Raw genomic sequence first — 15,745 nt, forward strand, 5'->3', positions numbered from 1 at the left:
TTTAAAAATCGTTTTTTGATCCATATTCTACTCTTCAAGACGAATTCAGGAAGGTATATAAAGCCATGCTTTGATTGAAAAAAAAAATTTCTCCCCCGTGGGGGACCCTTCCCCTTTTTCATGAAAATCGAAGCTGACATATTGCTGAAAAAAAGCTACCAGAACACTTTTTTTGGTATCAATGGTCATTACATCATAAAAGGAATGGGTTGGAATAGCGCGCCCATTGAATTTTTAAAAAAGTGGTAATTCTGAGTCGGTGTAGTAACCAATGAATTTAGCCAATTTTAAAAAGGTTGCACTCCCCCCCCCCCCAAAAAAAAAAAAACACATACCTATCCATACCTCTTAGGAAAAAAGCCCTAGAAGCTAAGGGAGTATCCACAAAATCTTTTAAATTCATTTCTCTATAGGCATCGAAGTGTATAAAACCAATATAATGTTAAAAAATAAAATAAAACTAATAGGGTTGTAACCACGCGACGTAACACATATCAATAGACATACTATATCTAGATTACGCTTCTGACCCGATTTTTTGTCAAATCTTAAAAGGAACATTATTAGCAGACAATAGTATTGTTTACTTTCGACTCAAGCTGAGGTGCATAGCGAGCATAATTTTCTTTTAAGAATCCATCTCTGTTTGAAGCTTTCTCATTTATGACGAAATTTTTGAGCAAGTAAGTTTGATTCAGTAAAGCTTTTACTTTTTTTTATGTATGAAATGAAAAAAAACATGCGTTCGTAATAAAATGTGTACACAACTTCAACCAATGATATTTAATGTAGGTTCCGATGGGATTCTCCTATTGGCTCAATCAGACATTACCTCTCTTGGCTTACTACCTTTATTCACATATCGAACCAATACATAAAAATACAAACAATTCATCCAAGGAAAAATAGGATGACAAAGCTGTCAAATTTGGATTACCATTCCATCCCTGACTAAACCATTTTAGAAAAAAAATTACCTGAATTGATATGATTCTTCCCCGTGGCACATTTTACACTTAGATGCATAAGATCTAAATTTGAAATAAATTGAAAATCTTGGAAACAACAAATACATATATTTAAAAATTTCACGTGTCATCAGTAAAACATTAACTCCTTGTATATTGGTCAAATTCTTAGCACAATTGTCAAAGAAAGTGTGAAAAATATGAAGTGATCCAATTCTTATTTGAAAAAATCAAAAATCAAATTGAAAGAGTTTGACCAATGCTAAGGTATTTTTTTTATATATTACTAAACCTAATATTACAGAAAGTAACAATGCAAATTTTCTACCATTTTTACATAAAATGCAAAAACAAACATAAAATTTCTTTAGCAGTAAGCCGAATTATTTTAAATAAAAAAACGCAGATTTGTAAATTAAATTAACTTGATAGTAAAATTCTTGTTTTATAATTTATTAAGGGGTTAACAAGCGGAAACTTCCTACCCAGGAAAATAATTGTATTCTCTGAAGTTTCTGCAAAAGAGAAAAAGTGTTGAGGTCTATGGAGTAAGCAAAATGTTTTCTTTGGGGGGAAAGAAATTTCGTTGTGTAAACCCCATAGGAGCAAATTGTTCTTTATTGTTATGGCAGTCGTGTACGTATTAAGTCAAAATATTGGATCTGGTACAGTTCACTGTAACATGAGCTAAAATCATACATTTTCTAAGAATAGTACTACGGCCAAACGGCAACGCAGTTCAACCATTTTAACCTACATAAGTCCCTCACAGCTATCCTCAACAGTTTAGCGGATTTATAAACAACACGCTCCAAGCGGTCAATGGATCCTAAAAATAGACATACTTGCTAAATCATACCTGGTTTTACCTAAATTATACCTGCTCCTTCTTCGGGTCTATAGGCTTTTAAAGATTTTCACTTAAAATACCATATTATTTGACTTAAAAATAGCGTTCGACAAGACATCCTGTAGCTGTTTATAAGTTTTATTACAAAAAAGGAATCATTTGTATTTAATATATTGATAAAATTGTTAACAGCTTTTTCTTCTACCATTATTTACAGTGTTTGTTTTTATACAAAATTACCATTCAAATATCAGAATGTTAATTTATACATTCACAAAACTTACTACTTAACATTATAAGATTACCTGATCCTCTAGGGAAGGCGGGGGAGGAGGAAAATAGCCTAACATAACTAAAAAAATTTATTGTGCTTTCTTGAAAAGTACAACCTAACAACTTTTCAGATCTTAAGCTTTATAAAAAAAACTGGCTAATGTGAAGGAAACAAAGTTGCCATTTTCGTTATATTTTCACATTAGCTTTTATCCTATTTCTAGCTCCTGCTAGTGCTCTAACCCCGCGGGGCCAATTGCCTAACCTTGCGGGGCAATCGCCTAACCTAACCTAATATAACCTTTCAAAAGCTACTGTTAAAATACGACGAAACCTGCAACTTCGTTTCCTTCGCATGACCCAAAACAACTTACTACTTTATAAAGTAGGATTGGTGACATTATGACTACAGTTTTAAGCTGAAATAGATATCAAAACAAAATATGAAATGTAATTAGTAAATTACAGGGCAGTAAGAAAAAATATTTTTAGAAAATGATCTAGTGTGCGTTTAAATCTCCAGCTAGTCAAGAATAGCGGTTCCTAAAAAATAATTATATTGCCTAAGATTACAGTATGATATACTAACATGAATTCAGGATCAAATTTTTTTATTGGCACAGATGTAAAATGTATTTTATACTTATTATATTTTTTAAAGTTTTAAGGGTTTTTTTTGTTTGTAGCTAGCTTAAGATTCCAATAACTAATGAATTGATTGAATTCTCGAAATAATGGAAAATTTAAATCGGTCTCAGAATGGTTTTAGGCTATTTTTCTGCCTTTTCCTTCCATTTTGAATACAAATCCCCTGGATGTTAAAGGGCAACCATATGTTTATTTATAGTAATAAAAGACATGTAACAATTTATGGAAAACAAAAGTAGCAGCATGTTTATCACACAGTGATTTTTATTTTTTGAGGAATAAAAGTAGTGCTTAGTTTAACCCACTATCCTCTGTTCGCGCGTTTTTTGTGCTGTGAACTGCCATCTAATACATATTTAATATTATTTCATAAATCTAAAGACTGTTGACCTGCTGTTTATATACTTACTGATAACTGCATCAAATATTTTTGGTATATAACGCCCAACACCAATGATAAAAATAGAACATTAAATTATGCATTACTTTTTATCATATCAAAAGATAAAAATGATAATTGTGAAACTTGACAAGAAATTTATCTTTTGCATACCGATTTTTAATAGTATGCTATAATTTACAATCATCTAAAAGATTAACTGTATTTTTATCTTGAGGAAAAGTTATAGGCTAGAGTACTAACCTATATAATTGAAGTTTTACTCCAGGCATAATATAAGAAAATGGATGGTAGAAATATGATCAGCTTATTTGACTTCAAATTAAGTTAGCAGAGTATACTTAACATAAATATATCTATATGTTTTAAGTTTTTAATAGCGAAAATATTACCTAATTGGGGTGAGTTTATCCTTCGATTTCAAAATCCGCGCGCTTGTCATGGGAGCTCTACCGCCCACTGTTGGATATTCATTTAAGTAACATTCAACAGACAACCAACACTTTATCTGAGAAGGGAAAGGGGACATTGGGCTGTAGCAAAAGTTTTATAATAGTGTTTTCTTATTTGTTGGCTTACAACTTTGGAGACTTTTATTAAGTTTTGATTGATTGGTATTTAAGTTGAGTTTCCAAGCTTTTCAACCACTAAGTGCAAGCTAAATAAGGGGTAAATTTGTGTATCATCATTGGGGATTTACATCATATTATAAGTCATTGTCTTATCTCTTTAGATCCCTGTCTCCCTACTCTAACTATTTATGCCGCACACCTAATATAGTAACAGAAGGAACTATTTATAACTTCTTTATTTGTACCGCGAACCTATCACATCCCCAACGAAGAGCGGCTGCGCTACATGACGAGCCATAGTTGCGGATTAGTAGCAGAACTACTTTATAATTCATCTTGTCTGTCAGTCCATAACAATATGGTAAAATATAATTTTAACCAATACTATTTCAGATAGATAAGTCAATTTTTGTGAAGATATCCCTTAACAAAAAGTAACAGCATACAACTTACTTTGTCTGTCAGTCTGTTGGTCATGCTACATTTTTTATATTGATATTTAAGGGTTTCTCGGTTTTCTTATATATTCTCCTATCATTCTTTTCTTTATTTCTATTCCTCTATTTCCTATTTATTATGACAACTTAACTGATCATTTACTTTATAATTTACTTTGTCCCACCATTATATTTAGGTTTTTCTTGAGGTTAACCTTGTTAAACCTTATATTAGATAAAATTACTTTAGTCTTAATACTATACCTCTATCATTAACTTAGTTTTTACTTATCCTCTCAACACTTTTCTTATTTTCTCGTCAACTCTTTCTCATGGTTTTAATTTCATGAAATATGGATAGAAACGGCAGAGGGAACCAATAACAATTATATCGGTTAGATTTAAATCTAATAAAAGACATTTTGATGGCCTTAAAAAAAAATAATAACATCTTTTTTGTATTAAAACTTATAAACAGCTACAGGATGTCTTGTCGAACGCTATTTTTAAGTCAAATAATAGGGCAATTTAAGTGAAAATCTTTAAAAGCCCATAGTCCCGAAGAAGGAGCAGGTATAATTTAAGTAAAACCAGATATGATTCAGCAAGTATGTCTATTTTTAAGATCCATTGACCGCTTGGAGCGTGTTGTTTATAAATCCGCTAAACTGTTGAGGATAGCTGTGCCCTCGTATAATCTAAAATAGCCGATTCGCAATCATACACAGTTTAATTATCTCGCAGCTTACAAAAATGCATAAGAAACTTATTTTGGGCATGTTTTATTCAACAAGATGTTCTACATGCATTGCAAATTTGGATATTAAATATTTTAGATTGTTTGCAGGTCTTTTTTTACGGATTATAATATTATGCGGAAATAACATTTTTGTTTGCTGTTTGGCAAATAAAAGTGTTTAGCGTTTTTTGTTATATTAAAATGCTCCAAACCAGCAACTTCTACAGTGATTCTAGCAGATCCAAAAGATCTACTTATTAAATATTGTATAAAAAGTACAAAATAATAATAATCAAATTCGCTTTTTACATTAAAATACGATATGGAATAACGTAATTTAGAGTGAAGGTGAATATTAAACAAACACAAGGTGAAATTAATTTTTGTGCATAAAAAACGCAAAAATACAAATATTTGTACATATAATAAATGCCCTGAAATAACATCAACAAAAATAAAATCTGTTAAACTAAACATATATTAAATTGGTACCCATAAAAACCTTTAAAAAAGTTGATTTAAGGTCATTTTAATTCATAAAGACATAGGTAAGTAAATCTATAATTTAAAAAAATATAATATCAAACTTGAATCCAAAGACGGAATATTTTACCGGGGAAAAATAAGTTAAAGGCTTTTGTTAGCAAACTATAAAATAAAAAAATAAGTAAAAATTATTACTAGGTATAACAGGCATTTCAATATATTAGGTAAAAAGTCTTCCTGACATTTGTGTTATTAAAATTAAATATATGTAAAAAATACCTATAATATAAAAATTTAGAAAAATCACGTAGAGTTAAAAATAACAACATAAAATATTAAACATAGTGTTAACATCGAAAATGATCAGAAATTACAAACAGTTTCCTGAAAGTACAACAAACCTAAGATAAAATGAACACAGAAAAGATATTTTGGTGTAGATTTTTACAGTCATTTGAAATAATCCCTGACAGAAATTGATTTCTACAAATTGTAGAACCTTATTTACTTTATTACTATTAATAAAACAAAAGTAAACTAAAAATGATTTGTTAAAAACCCCTCTTTCAAGTAAAATTTCCAAATACCTAACAGTTAAGTAATATTTTGGATTAACGCATATAGGAAAATCAATCTATAATACAAAGTAGAACGATGTCTGCCCGTCTGTCTGTCCGTCCCTTAAGATCGCGGTAACCACTGAACCGATCGGATTCTACTCTTTAGGGTATATACCTATTGGTCCTGTGGTGGTTTTAAGCTATTTTCTTGGGGGTCGGGACACCCCCAACCCCCCCAAAAACAAAAAAATCCCCTCCCCATTTTTTTTTTGCTGAAGATTTCCTTGGTCCTTTATGTTTTGTAAAAGATTTCCTTGGTCCTTTAACGAATTTCGCCTTAATTTTTTTATCACCTCTTGGGGCAAAGCCCCTAGAGGCTAGGGGCGAAGCCGCTAGTAATATATAATTATTACATAGAGAAAAAAATAAAAGAGAGGAATCGAAGCAACTAGAAGACGAAAATAGGCAGTGGGCCTAGAGGCCTACTCAGCACTGTTGCCGCGCTAAAATTTATTGCTATTCCACTACTTTTCAAATGGGAGGATTAAAATTTATTAAAAAAATATTTTTTTACTTTTTACTATTTCCATATTTAGGGCAAGAATATTAGATTAGATATTTTCGTTTTAATGTTTTAATTAAAAATTACATAGAATTTTATTTTTATTTAAAAAAATTTGTTCATGAAAGATGAATCCTTCTATTTCTAAAAAGGGGGGAATTTTTTTCATAATGAACATTCAGCTGATTCTGACCGCCCACGGCTGTTTGCTAAATATCGCTTTTCTTTTTTCTCACATTATTATTTATGATTGACTTACAAAAAGCCCTGGGCGGTTTTTGATTTTCGTCTGCTTCTAAATTTAGGGATGGGGAAGTAGTATTTTACCATGAAAAAGGGGTGAGTATTCATCCTCTTATCCTTTTTCCTTATGAATTATTAATTGTTATATAAATTTTCTGAAAAATAATTTCTTCTACATTCTACAAGAATGCCAACATAAATATATATATCCAAATCAATCTTAAGTAGGGACGGCTAATAACAATATACAATCTAATTCTACAACGATCTATACTTATAGATCAAGCTTGCTTTTTAGAGTTATCCGCACATTCTTTTGTTTCGTTTGTTTCTTAACCTATACTCGAACATAAAGGATTTTGTCATAACCTCTAATTTTTGTTTTGTAAATTATTATTCCCCTCCCATTTTCGTTTGTTTGATCAGCAGAACACAAGATTAATTGACGAGGATGGTTAAAACACCACAGGGAATGAGACTTTGATAGGTAGTAAATAACAAATAATTTGAATTTATAAAACAAATTAGTTAATAATAACATTAACACATTTACTGAAAATGATACCAATATCTTTCCCTTTCTTGCCTTCAATTTTAAATTTTTCAGATCTCAAACTGTTGAGTTAGGCTTTAAATATCAGATGAAGAAACACTGTTATCACCGTCTCCAACGAGTCCAGCGGCGGCCAGGGAAAGGCCAGGTAACAGAAGCTTGATAAATTCTCGTCTGAAATATTTGAATTTGTTTACAAGAATGCACTATGAGTATGTGCGTTAATTGGTCATTCCATCAGCTGTACTTTTGGTAAAAGTGAATTTAGATCTAGAATTACTTAAAATAATTTTGACATTTTAAATCAATATTTACATCTCTCGTCCTCTGTGTTAGAAAAAATATAATACATGAATTTTTAGTCTGGCTGAGAACTGTTTTAATCCCGAGGATATTAATCGGTTTCAAAGCAATACTGAAATATAAAATATACCTGCAAATACTCTTATTCAGCTGTTCCAGGTTACTTGGTAGGGTAAAAAAATTCAGAACTTGAAACAAGATCTAAAATAAATTAAACCATCTAATTTTTTTCTTCTTGGATGAAAAATTGAAAATAACATTGAAAATAATGCAAAAGATTTGAATCAATGTAATTTTTCACCCTGAAATAGGCACCTAATTTATCTTATTTTAAAATTATTCCTCTTTAAGTGAAAGGAAAAGTATTTTCGACAATTTCTCTATCATCCTTATATAAAAGTTTCAGGATCTGTATCTGTCTGTCTGTACTGATGGATATTACTTTACAATGTAGCTTCTCATAGGACATAGGAAGGTTTATAGCTATATTCAGAGAGTGTACCACCACACTCCCAAGAGAAATCGCCTCTTATTATTAGTAGCGAAGCTACTCTATAATTCCAAATGTCCGTCCGTCTGTCCGTAAGTAATGAATTGGGGGAAACGTTATTTTCTCAGCTCCTATTCAAGATAGACAGCTGAAATTTTTAGTGAAGATTTCTGTGCCATATACCCATCTATTCTATACATTGTTTTGTCCATCTGTCTGTTACTTGGGGTGCTAGATCGATTCGTAGATTTTCAAATTTTCTTAATTTTTGCAAGCCTTATCAAGATAGAGAGCTGAAATTTTCAGGGAGTAATTAATTTCATATTCTACATATTTTCACCAAGTTTTATTAAGATTTGTGCATTAATTAGGGGTGCTAGATCGATTCCTAGATTTTTGTGTGATTTTATCTGTTCCTATTTATGTTTGACGGCTGAAATTTTCAGGAATTGAATATGCTCATATTCTACATATTTCCATCAAGTTTCATTAAGATTTTTCTTTTGATTGTGGTGCTAGATCGATTCCTAGATTTTTAAGCTTTAAAGGTTGCGTGATTTCTCTATTTTATCAAGTTTAATAATTTTTGTATGACACTGCTCTACAGAACATTTTTTCCAGATATCCTTTCATAATTTTTGAGCTTCGCTACTTATGTATGTTGTCATCTTTGTTAAAATATTATTCACTTATATGCTTTTTACAAAAAAGCCTTACCGTGTTGTACTTTTCAGGGTGTAGGTAGTAATATTTCTCATCTCTTTGTCCGGTTACAAAATGCAAATGCTGATGTCTACTCATCTCCTCGATAATATCTTGACTTGTGAAAACCTGAATTAACAAGAATAGTTTACATAAAATAAACTGAGGTGAATTCTTAAAAAAAACTTTTTGCTCACTGCCTCACTAAAATTAGTGAGGCTCGCTAAAATTTTTTGTGAAAAATCCTCCAAAATCGCATTAAAAATCTACAAAAATTAAACGAAATCATATGTTGATAACCCTTTTATGATTTTACTTAATTTTTGTACATTTTTTTGCGATTTTGGAGGATTTTTCACATAATTTTTAGCGAGCCTCACTAATGTTAGTGTGGCATTGAGCCAAAAAGTTTTTTTTTGAGAATCCACCTCTGATTAAACCATTTTTCTTGCCCTCCGTTAAACTTCGAATAAAAAGCCTCTATATGCTATGGATAAGTCGCTGGTTGGTAAAAATAATAAGCTCTACTATTCGACGATAGAAACTGATAAAGAATTAAATGATTAACAAACCTTCTGTTCTACAATGCTGGGAAACAGAAACGCCAAGAACATGAAAGCTTGGTCAGCCGTGAAGGGAGGGTAAAGGTTGATCACAGCTAGGTTGAATAACATCTTCAGGTCATACGGAGGCCTGAAGTTACGGGCTTGATTCTCTTCATTTGGTCTTTTTAAAGTTTCCAGTAATTCCTCGAATAGTACGGCATCTTTAACCACACCCCTGATAATAAAGTATAATAAATGGTATGACAATTACGAATGTTGTGACTTGGAACAGATTCATTAGTTTTCTATCCTCTTATATAAAGTATTAAGGTTATGTGTATGCAGCTTAAGATCTTAGAAAATTATTTTAGATTAAATCAATGGTATTTCAAAAACAAAATGTTGTTTATTAAATTCATCTTAAAATATTTACCTATAATTCAAAGATCTGTAAAGTGGATAAAGGAAGATATCCGTGTAAGATATACGCGAGCAATGACAACCCTTACAATAAGTAGAAGTACTAAACCGCGATTAGTCCGAAATTTGTTGTATGACATGCAGGGGCTGTCATTCAACGAATTAGTTAAATTTAAATTGCTGAAAATTCAATATTTTGTTGGCGTAAAACTTGTTTTTCGATCTAACTGAAGGGAAGCGAATAAGAAGGGGAAGAGTTAAGGGAAGAGGGTAGTGGGAAAATTCTCACTGAGAGTTGTTTGACTTAATAGCATTCCCTAGTCCCTGATTACATGCAATTACACAAAGAGTTAGACCCACCTGTTTTTTCTCATATGTAGATCCATCCTTTCCATAAGTCTAGGAATTAAGGCACTCTTTATTCTGAAATTTTCGTTGCCTGTCTCCTGTTCAGGCTTGATGTTGTGGGCCATACGCACCAACTTCCTACAGTCCTCCAGGTTCCGGTTAAAGTATGGAAAATAAAGGCTCAGGAAAGCCACAATCTTGCGGCAGGCCACGCCGTTCTGATTATCAGGATCAAGGTTAATTACCGCCAGAGTTATCAGAACATCTTGCGGCAAGCTTGGATGAGGGTACACTTTCTTCCAGGCAGGATTTGAGTTTATAAACAACTGTTCTGGCTTTATTTGCTCTTTGCTGGTCAGGTTTAACGGTGGCACTGGATCGTAGATTGGGGGCGGGTCGTTGGGTCTGGCTGGGGACGGAGGCGGCGGGGCGGATTTTATTGCTATTATGGGCATTACAGTCTTGTTAGGCTGTGCAAATTGTGTTGTGTCGGCAGTTGAGGTCGAAGGTTGAGCTATATCTATTGTTTTATCCTAAACAGAACAAAATAGTTTACTAACTTATCTTAGGTATGTATTTTACTATTCTAACTTTTATATTAATACAAATACCTAAGCATAAAAAAAGGAGAAAAAATACATGGAAGTTTGAATTTGACTTTAATGTAAATATAACTAGCAACTAGATGAACACCTGAACGGCATTAGCCGGTTTGCTTGGTTTTGGCATCTTTGAATTGTCCTGTTGTACTCTTGGAGTTGAATTACTTGCAGTCTTCTTTGTAGCAGGGCGACCAAATGATTTCGGCGTCTTAAACTCGGGTTGAAATTCTAAAATCACACATTAAACATATAAAAATTGTTAAGAAAAAATCTTTTAATAATGATTAAGCTTTGATGGTAATAGCGAGTTAAATTGATATTAGGTTATTTTCAAAGTTGCTCTTTCCTTTTTAAAAGCGAAGCTTTTCTATAATTAGGGTCGGTCAGTCCGTCCGTCCGTAACGGATAGCTTTTTTCGTTAATTTAGACATGTCATACAGTTTCAGAGCTTCGCTTTTATGGATGTTGTCATCTTTGTTCTTTTTAACTTCTACGCTAATCTTTTAACTTAATATAGATCAGACTACTAGTATTGTACTAACAATAAATAAATTGACCAAACAACAAGTTTATTTTGTCGATTGTCTTCGATTTAAGATAAAAAGTCTACCATCTTCAGAGCCAATATTTCCATCAGAATCATGGTCTCCGCCAACATTCACGTACGAAAACTTCTTAAGCCGGTCGCTTGATGACATAAGGCGAGCAGATTCTACGACAGCGTAGGCCTGGCGTAGGTTCTCCTTCATGGGCGGCTTCAACACGATGTTGGACCCCATATTCTTGTTCTCGTCCATTCTTATTTTGTCTAAAGGTATCCAAGCACTACTTAGCTCGTTTTCCTATCAAAGACATTATTTATCAGTTTAGATGTTCATAATGTACATACATTGTAAAAGAACTTAGTCATTAAAAATGTGGCGCCGTCGTTTAAGTTCTAGAAATTGTTTACAAGCATACGACCAACGAATTAGCTCTGACTAACGCAATTTTTTTATGAATGATTTGTTTCATTTTGCCATTATTTATTATAACACAGTGACTTTTTACATAGAAGTAGTAGGTAATCGGTAACATACTCGAACCCGGTAACACCGTTAAAACTAACAGATGAAAGCGGCGGGTTATTCTTATAATAACAGTAACAAGATGTCTGTCTTGTGTGTGCATCAAGCTTTCGATCTCGCTAACCTCTGGGCCGATATGGTCCTCATTTACGGAGCTTCTAATAGCAACAGTGAAAGTTTTAAGCTATTTTATGCAATAATACACGCTCCCTTCAAAAACATTAATTACCTTTTCAAAGAAGATGACATTATATCTTGCTGGTTCAGTCGTACTAATATCTTCATCCATCCAGTAAAATTCTCCAGATTCTGGACTAAGGTCAATCATACCTAAATAATCAAATTATTATTCATGCATAGAAAGATAAGTGCTTAAGTGTTATTTTTTTAGTTTTCAAGTATGTGATTTTAATCAATCGTGAAAAAATAACGCTAAATAGCGTTATTTCCATGGGTGTTTATTCTGCAAATTTAACCCAGCTAAAAGGCGGAGGGAGGGAGGGATAAAATAAAAAATATGTGGTTGGGAGAAAAATAATGTAAAAATTAAGAGAACTGAAAACATTTTTATCCTTTTTTCTCCCCTCATTGGATAAAAAAAAAACTAAAAGAATATGTGGGAGAAGGGATAATATGAATAAAATAAAGAGTACTGAAAATATTTTTTCCATTTTCCCTTTACTTGCTGGAAAAAACTATTAGGGAAAAAAAAATAAAAATTTTGCAGCAGGAAAAAAATGAATCTTGTGCAGAATATACACCCCTAGGTATTTCATTTTATTATAAGGACAAAATGAATAAAAATAGAAATTGCAATATTTCTAGCAGGGTGTCGGAGCCGTTTAATTTTGATGCGGCTCTGGCTCCGGCTCCTACCTTAAAATTAATATATCAATTTTTGTTCATTATTGAATTTGATAAAATAAAATAAATAATATAAAATATTTTGCTTTAATTTGATTAAAGCTATATAAAAGTAGAAGGATGTGTGTCTATTTGTTAAGTAACAACAGTGTTTTAGTTTATTATATGGAAATAGACCGTTGCCAAATTATAATATTAGTTTAAAAAATCATTTTTAGCTAATCTGGAGCCGGAGCTCTGAAACACTGATTTCTAGACGTCAAAAATATGTATATTAAGATAAAGAATACGTAACTTATTTCAATTAAGCATTTCTGTCTGTTTCTAGGAAGATAATATATATATATATATATATAGATAAATAAATTTAGCCAACTGATGTTTACGATATTAATCTTACCTGGCCACCAAGGGAACCCTTTCAATTTAGCCCACACTAGATCTCCTCGATTATACTTGATCTCGACATTCTCAGGGGCAGAGTGATCCTCTCCGCCTACTCCACACACTTGGCTGGTGTCGTCTGTGTTCATGGAACATACCCAGAACTCAGGTACTTGAGACGAATACTTATACATACTCGTCTAAAAAAATATTGACTTAAAAATATTTTAATCACAGTGGTTTGAAAACCAAATTTAAAATTATCTTAGAATTGTTGATGGCTTTTCAATACCTAGGTAATTAAGAAAATAATTCTAAACATACATTATTGAGAATTTTTAATAGCTAAGCTACTCTATATTCGGCTTAGTCCATCATCATACTGTCCAGTCTATACACTGTTTTGTCTAGCAGTCTATTGACAATGCTCTTAGTTTTTGTATTTCAAATGTGATTAACAAGGCTAGGCTTTAAAGATAGAAGGCAGAATTATTGTCAAAATTTTTAAGACCGTTATCTCTATCCGTGTATTTATCAATTTATTATGCTGCAGATGATATTTGATTTCTGTGGCAAAATGTAATTCAGCAGGTAAAAAATTCGAGTATGAAATTTTAAAATTATTTTAATTTTTCAAAATCTACTGTACATTAACATAACGTATCTTGACAATTATCTAGTTTGTTGCGCTTTTCTTGATTTTTTACTAAAAGTATCATATTATTAATCTTTGCTACTTAATGATGATATCAACCTTGTTTATGACGAAAAACGCAAAACAAACCTTTCTCCAGATCTTGCACTCTGGATTACAACATTTGATGTGCAGAACATTATTTCCTCCTGTTTTAGAACGTTTGCGCCCTTCCTTATTGCCGGTAGGTGTTTCCTTAGATGTGCTTCCTGGTGTGTCGGAACTTGATACAGTTGAACTATCCCCATTTTCTTTTCGCATTCGCTTGCCAAGTGGCGTGCTGGGACTTTGATCTACTAGACTAGGACTTGAACGATGTGAAACGTCCCGCTTTCTTTTCTTAAACGGCTGAATTGTGTCTGATTGGGGCTTTTCATCTGTTGTCGCTTGCGCTATTTGCCCACAAACAGATTTGTTGTTATCTCCATTGATAATTTCATTATGTAAATTTTCATTAATAATTTCAGCATTGTTCTGTTTGTTACCATTCGTATCAGCAGGTTTAAGTAGAAGAATATTTTTATCTCCTTTGCGCTGACATTGTAGCACCACGGGCCTGTTCTGTTTCTCTGACGGCATGAACCATTTACAGCTTCCCTGCTCAGAGGATTGCTGCGGTGTGTTGCTGTTCATTGGTTTGACATTCTTCATTTTAGCAACCCCAGGACCGCCTCGGAACACAAGTTTACTCTTTTTGCGCATTCCGTTGGGGTCTCCGTTTTGGTAGGTGTAGTCAATTGTATTCTTCCCACTTGAATCAGTTTTATATCTAAAGATATCAAAACTTAGAGACATATCTACTTTACATTTCTTTTTCTACAATAAAGGATTGTTGAAAATCGATTACCTACCTACCTAGATAATTTCTAAATAAAAGAAAAGTTCACCTTTAAACAAAAATCAGTGGGTTTAATCAAAGACCTAAAATACTTAAATTCTTTAAGCAAAAAGTTTTTCTTCAATGGATTTATACCTGTATCCATCAGTGCTGACTATTTGATCTCCAGTGTTTGCTAAATACTCTGCAATTCTGTCCCTGTTGCTAAACATCTTCTTATCGGGTGATAAAAATACCGTCAGCTTGGAACCTAGCTTATCTTTAGCTTTGGCCAACATCCACCCTTAATAACATTTTAAAATTAAATAACAATATTGAAAAGGAAATTAGGGGGTATTTCATTTAATGTACCAGTTGACAGAGAGAAGTTCGATTTTACAAATTAACCAAAAAGTTACGTAATTTTTAACCTATATGATTATTTAGAAATAAAAAGGGGGGGGGGTGAGAAATGTGGTGACTCGTGCCACGTCATACCAGTATTTTTATTTTGGGTGCTACTCCCTTATTTTTAGAGATAATTGGGTAAAATCTTTTTTGTTTTGTCAATAATTACCCCAAGTTTTGGTATCTTTTTCCGCCGGCGCCAATTTTTTTTATTGCATTTCTCGCCGAATTAGGCAATTTGGAATCATTTGAGACTATGTTATTATTTTCAAGAAATTTTTCCCTTACAAGCAACCCTACTGGGGGACTTCGTCATTTTTTTCAAATTCTCATTTATAATGGTTTATCTTAAATTCAGTACTTCCTCCTGTGCTTTTGAAGATATTAGAACCAAATCTTTTTTGGTAAGTAAATAAAAAATACTAATATAAATAAACGACGATTTGACCGCCGCATTTCTCGCCGAACTAAACGACTTGAAATATTTTTTTTGCGGCGGCGGAAAATGGCGGTGAACGGCGGGAGCGATGGTTTACCCAATTATCTCTAAAACTAAGGGAGAAGCACCCTAAATAAAATTGCTGGTATGACGTGGCACGAGTCACCACATTCCCCCCGCCCCTTTCTTAAAGAAATACAAACATTAAATTTTTGGTCGTCTGTTATGCGTATATTAGGCTCTTTTTTTATGCATCATGAGTCTCAAATCCCCTTCCCCTTCTAAAAAAAATACAGTAATAAATACATAACATTATCTATAATACAAAGTAGAGTAATGTCTGTCCGTCTGAAGCTTAAGATCTCGGTAAC

At 32.5% G+C, this 15,745-nt stretch overlaps 2 protein-coding genes across 2 annotated transcripts in view; both read right to left on the reverse strand.

Moving 5' to 3' along the window:
• Nucleotides 1-15,745, reverse strand: part of LOC145316890 (uncharacterized) — a 256,014-nt gene that overhangs the window by 36,255 nt on the left and 204,014 nt on the right. Inside the window, exon 2 of the mRNA XM_080157699.1 lies at nt 978-1,030. The gene's annotated coding sequence lies outside the window, so the exon portion shown is untranslated. The remainder of the gene's footprint in view (nt 1-977; nt 1,031-15,745) is intronic.
• Nucleotides 7,215-15,745, reverse strand: part of LOC145316891 (uncharacterized) — a 212,543-nt gene continuing 204,012 nt past the window's right edge. Inside the window, exons 7-17 of the mRNA XM_080157701.1 lie at nt 14,684-14,831; nt 13,801-14,479; nt 13,033-13,216; nt 11,998-12,098; nt 11,312-11,543; nt 10,793-10,929; nt 10,112-10,632; nt 9,359-9,566; nt 8,802-8,915; nt 7,725-7,795; nt 7,215-7,465 (exon numbers count right to left, since the gene is read on the reverse strand). Of these exons, the coding sequence (XP_080013827.1) occupies nt 7,369-7,465; nt 7,725-7,795; nt 8,802-8,915; nt 9,359-9,566; nt 10,112-10,632; nt 10,793-10,929; nt 11,312-11,543; nt 11,998-12,098; nt 13,033-13,216; nt 13,801-14,479; nt 14,684-14,831 (2,492 nt within the window). The 3' untranslated portion in view covers nt 7,215-7,368. The remainder of the gene's footprint in view (nt 7,466-7,724; nt 7,796-8,801; nt 8,916-9,358; nt 9,567-10,111; nt 10,633-10,792; nt 10,930-11,311; nt 11,544-11,997; nt 12,099-13,032; nt 13,217-13,800; nt 14,480-14,683; nt 14,832-15,745) is intronic.

The sequence above is a fragment of the Acartia tonsa genome, chromosome 4 (genome assembly GCF_053477335.1).
Source record: "Acartia tonsa isolate MP-2025a chromosome 4, ASM5347733v1, whole genome shotgun sequence".
Classification (NCBI taxonomy): Eukaryota; Metazoa; Arthropoda; class Copepoda; order Calanoida; family Acartiidae; genus Acartia; species Acartia tonsa.